This window comes from Perca flavescens, chromosome 3 (genome assembly GCF_004354835.1).
Source record: "Perca flavescens isolate YP-PL-M2 chromosome 3, PFLA_1.0, whole genome shotgun sequence".
Classification (NCBI taxonomy): Eukaryota; Metazoa; Chordata; class Actinopteri; order Perciformes; family Percidae; genus Perca; species Perca flavescens.
The window spans coordinates 13,768,100-13,773,321 of NC_041333.1; the positions used below are offsets into that span (position 1 = coordinate 13,768,100).

A 5,222-nucleotide genomic window follows, 5' to 3' on the forward strand; every position below is an offset into this window, starting at 1 on the left:
TGTTCTGTTTTATAGCCTGCAGGATTTGTCCTGATAATGATATGCACAACACTAACTAAACTAATGACTCACTGATTTCACCATATTACTGTAAACCCGTTTAACCCACGCAAGGATATGTTACACAATAAGAAAAGTCGGAAAAAGGACAGAATGTTTGTAGGAAGAGATAAACATTAAATAAAAATAAATTCTGGTGAAATACTGGAACTACTTACAGTAAAAGTAACAGTACACTGTATGTCAGGTAACACTGTAATATAAAATGAACACATGAAATGTAGATTCAAAATAATACAATAATGCATCTAATTTGTCTCTTTCTGTCCATCACTGTAGACTATACTTAGAATTGAATTTTTCCTCTCACTCACCTGCTGTATACCAAGTTTGTTGTTGTGTGTGTGTGTGTGCATGAATGCGTGTGTGTGTCTGTGTGGGTGTGTGCGTGCGTGCGTGTGTGTGTGCGTGCGTGCATGCATGTGTGTGTGTGTGTGTGTGTGTTTGAAAGGTATGTAACTTAGTTGAGCAGCCCCTTGTGACATGGGCCAACTGCCTGCCTCTTCACATCACTGAAGGATGAGTTAGGCCTAGTCAGGCATGACAGACACGATACAGCTCATGTCTTTCTCCATTATGGTCAAGTGCTCATTCCAGTTCCTTGTTATTGTTGCTACTTAATATGAAACTGGGGGCTCTTTTTTCCATTGACCAGAGCCTCGGGGGAAATTTGGTAAATTTGAAAGTTGCGATATGAGGCCGGTAGCATATATACGCTACATGGCAGTATCCCGCACAATTGACACTGACTCGATAGTTAGTCTGTGCAGTGTTGAAGATGATTTTTCTATTTGACTTTACTAGAAATTGTACACTTCTGAATATTAATATGTTTGTCTGAATGGGGTCATAATGCATTATCATCTGTGCACTACTACTACTCTTTCTTTTTTTGATTGTGGGTATAAAGTGAATAAGCTTAAAGAAAGGATGAATCATTTTTGGATGAGATCAGTAGAGCACAGTTTATCCAGGAGAAGAACAGAGGTTGTGTTTTTGAGTCTCCTATGGTGTGTGCTTTTTCCCTGCAATTCCCTTCAAGAACAGAGCCAACAATGCAAACTAATCCCAGGATCTATGTCCCTACCAGTGCTGGAGAAAAAGGGGGACATCGTTTTGGGGGGACTCTTCTCCCTTCATGACATGGTGGTAGAGCCCAGTCTGTCCTTCACCTCTACGCCTCCTCCTGCACAGTGCACCAGGTAAGTTGTTTTATACCTAGTCTTCAAATTGCTGTAGCTGCAAATGTTTGATTAAGCTCTAAACTCTAATCACTTGGCCACAAATGGCACTGACCTTGTTTCCATAGTTTTATGCAGCAGTGTTTTGTGAACTATGTTAAGTGAAATACAGTTCTTTATTTCAGGGATTTACGCTCATAATTGTATTGAAAATTCAAAATTTGCCTCAAGACATTTTCTCTCTTCTTCCAGATTTAACTTTCGGACATTCCGTTGGATGCAAACTATGATCTTTGCCATTGAGGAGATCAACAGAAATGGCAAACTCCTTCCCAACATTACACTGGGCTATAAGATCTATGATTCATGCAGTACACCCCATCAGGCTCTGAAGGCTGCTATGGAGTTAGTGGGGAGTGAGAAGGGTTCATGGGTTGAAGAGACACAGAGTAAAGACACCTGTCCTGGGCGCGTACCCGCAGTGATAGGAGACGGTGGCTCTACTCAGTCTCTCGTCGTGGCCCGTTTCCTGGGAGCCTTCCATCTGCCACAAGTAAGATAGTCATGGCTACTCACCAACTGTGTTTGCCACGTTGATTTATTGTTTTATTTCTGCTGTACCACTGGGGAGGGTCAGTGTCGACAGTCTTATATCCATAGTAGTTTTAACCATTGGGTACTGTGAGCTTAGTGTGAGTAAGTCCAACCGAGTGATTGAAGAATGTTTTAATGTTGGACATTGGACATAGTCAAATTAAATTACCATGTGGGTTTTCTTTCATTAAGGTTAGTTATTTCTCCAGCTGTGCCTGTCTCAGTAACAAAAAGGAGTTTCCTGCCTTTTTAAGGACCATGCCCAGTGACTTCTTCCAGGTTAGAGGCAACAGACACTAACTATGTGATGTAACCTTTATACACAAAAATGTTTTTATTTCTGGAACCATATAAATCTCTCTCTCTCTCTCTCTCTCTCTCTCTCTCTCTCTCTCTCTCTCTCTCTCTCTCTCTCTCTCTCTCTCTATTTGTGTCTCTCTTCCTTTTTTATCTCTAGGTAGATGCCTTAGTACAACTTGTCAAGCATTTTGGCTGGACTTGGGTGGGTGTGATAGCAGGGGATGATGCCTATGGCCGTGGTGGGGCAAACATCTTTGCTGATGAGGTGGCTCATACCCAAGAATTTAATAAGAATAAATTGCCATTTTGTTATTTTCAATCTATAACTTATTGAACAGATTGTGAACTTAAAATGATGTAAGTTTTCATGTATTCCCCCCCCCTGTTGCTGTCTTAGGTTAGAAAGTTAGGCGCCTGTGTTGCCTTTCAGGAGGTCATCCCTAGGAACCGAGCTCAGACCACCCTTTCATCTATCGTTTCCAAGATCCGCTCCTCTGGGGCTCGGGTGATTCTAGTGTTTGCTGTGGAGCAAGATGCAGCCGCGTTGTTTGATGAAGCTCACAGGCATGACACATATGTTCAGAATCTTCCACAACACTATAGTATCTATAATATGATAATAAAAAAAAGTATTGTCAACTTTTTTTACAGAAATATTTTTTACAGATACTAACTTTGAATTTCTGATATGTTTATCATTGCAAAAATGACATTTAAATATATCTTTAATTTAGAGAGGGGCTCACTGAGATACAGTGGCTGGCCAGTGAGGCTTGGAGCACAGCTGCCATCCTCTCCACCCCTAAAAGGCACCACCATATCCTCCAGGGTTCCATGGGATTTGCCATTCGGCGAGCACACATCCCTGGATTGAAAGACTTTCTGCTTCGTTTGCATCCCTCAAGCCCCGATGCCCTTGCAGATCCCTTCCTGATACCTTTCTGGGAAGAGGTGTTTCTTTGCAGCCTGGGTGTGCAGGCTGAAGGTCAGGAACATAATGTTGAGGGTAAACCTCCATGCTCTGGCGCTGAAAAGCTGGGTAATGTGACAAATATCTATTCAGATGTGTCACAGCTAAGGATTTCCTACAATGTCTATAAGGCTGTGTATGCCATTGTCAATGCACTCAAGGATATGAGAAGCTGTGTAAAAGGAAAAGGGCCATTTCCTCAGCAGGCCTGTCCGGATGTAGACAATATACAGCCATGGCAGGTACCATCCTATGTGTTCACTAATTAAGCCCAGATAAACAAAAGTTATAGTGATGCTCAAACATGATTTATAGATATTACTAATGCTACAAAAGTGTATGACCTTTCTTCCCTAGCTTCTTCATTACATAAAAAAGGTGAAATACTTGAACTCCATCGGTGATGAAACCAAGTTTGATGAGAATGGGGACCCTCCAGCCATGTATGACCTTGTGAACTGGCAGCTGAGAGATGGAGAAATGGAGTTTGTCACTATTGGCAAATTTGATGAGACGACCACAGTTGGAAAGCAAAAACTCCAGATCCAGGAACATATCATTGTATGGAATGGCAACCAAACCAAAGTAGGGATCGCAATAGAATGACATTTTCTTTTTTGAATTGCATTGATGATGACTGGCTTGTGACCAATGTAGTACGTGTTTCCCCATTTGCTTAGATTCCCTTGTCTGTATGCAGCAGCATTTGTCCCCCAGGTACCCGGAAGGCAATCAGACCTAACTTTCCTATCTGCTGCCATGATTGTGTGCTTTGCACAGCTGGGGAGATTAGTAATCATACTGGTGAGGAAAGGCTACTTGCCTACATTATGTTTGAGAATCTCACCCACAGTTGCTGTGGTAAAGCCACAATATAGCAACTAAAGCTGTCTTGTCTTTCCTGTAGATGCAATAGAGTGTGTGCAATGCCTGCCAGAGTTCTGGTCCAATGCTGAGAGGACAGCTTGTATTCCCAAACAGGTGGAGTTCCTCTCCTTTAGCGACACCATGGGCATTACCCTGATGGCTGTTTCCCTCATTGGCTCCTTCTGCACCTGTGTTGTGGCCTTGATATTCTCCTGTCACAGAATTACCCCTATTGTGCGGGCCAACAACTCTGAGCTGAGCTTCCTGCTGCTCTTCTCCTTGACTCTGTGTTTCCTGTGTTCTCTGACGTTTATCGGCCGGCCCTCTGAGTTGTCCTGCATGTTGCGACACACAGCATTCAGCATCACCTTCGTCCTCTGTATCTCTTGTATTCTGGGGAAAACTATGGTGGTGTTAATGGCCTTCAAGGCTACACTACCAGGCAGTAATGTAATGAAATGGTTTGGGCCTGCGCAGCAAAAGGCAATCATTACCTTTTGTACACTAGTCCAGGTAAGGACGTCTGACTCTTTTTATGCTTTGAATACTTAGGGGAGCATTTATTCAAATGTTTGAATCAGACATTTATTTTTCTGCAGGTAATAATCTGTACAGTGTGGCTGGTTGTTGCCCCCCCCACTCCACGCCAACTGATGCCACGTGAGAGCGTTCTTGTCATTCTCTTGTGTGACGAAGGTTCAGCCATAGCATTCGCTCTCGTCCTGGGCTACATTGGCCTACTGGCCTGCCTCTGCCTTCTCTTGGCGTTCCTGGCAAGGAAACTCCCGGACAACTTCAACGAGGCCAGACTCATCACCTTCAGCATGCTCATCTTTTGTGCGGTGTGGATAGCCTTTGTTCCCGCCTACATCAGCTCTCCGGGGAAGTACTCCACAGTTACGGAGGTGTTTGCTATCTTGGCCTCCAGTTACGGACTGCTGGGCTGCATCTTTGCACCAAAGTGCTACATAATCCTACTAAGGCCAGAAAAGAACACATGGAAACACATCATGTCGAAAGCCACTGATAAATTTTAAACGATCATTTTTATTCCATGCACATTTAATGAAATTCTTTTACTGTTTTTTTCGAGATTAATTTTATATATATAGTTTAGTAGCCTCCTGTCTTCCTGTATGAACATTTACAATTCACCACGAGATGGTAGTAGTGTACTGTAAATGCTGCCTTCTGTTATTCATAATAGTCCATGGGGAAATGCTCAACCACACACTCTTACCCTAACCAAT

General features: G+C 42.9%; 1 protein-coding gene across 1 annotated transcript; it reads left to right on the forward strand.

Moving 5' to 3' along the window:
* The first annotated feature begins 990 nt into the window (after positions 1-990).
* Positions 991-5,009, forward strand: LOC114552850 (extracellular calcium-sensing receptor-like). Its single transcript, XM_028573947.1, has 10 exons — positions 991-1,262; positions 1,494-1,794; positions 2,028-2,114; positions 2,293-2,400; positions 2,533-2,699; positions 2,870-3,347; positions 3,463-3,690; positions 3,786-3,909; positions 4,013-4,485; positions 4,572-5,009. The coding sequence occupies exons 1-10, from the start codon at positions 991-993 to the stop codon at positions 5,007-5,009; spliced, it is 2,676 nt and encodes an 891-aa protein (XP_028429748.1).
* The last annotated feature ends 213 nt before the right edge of the window (positions 5,010-5,222 follow it).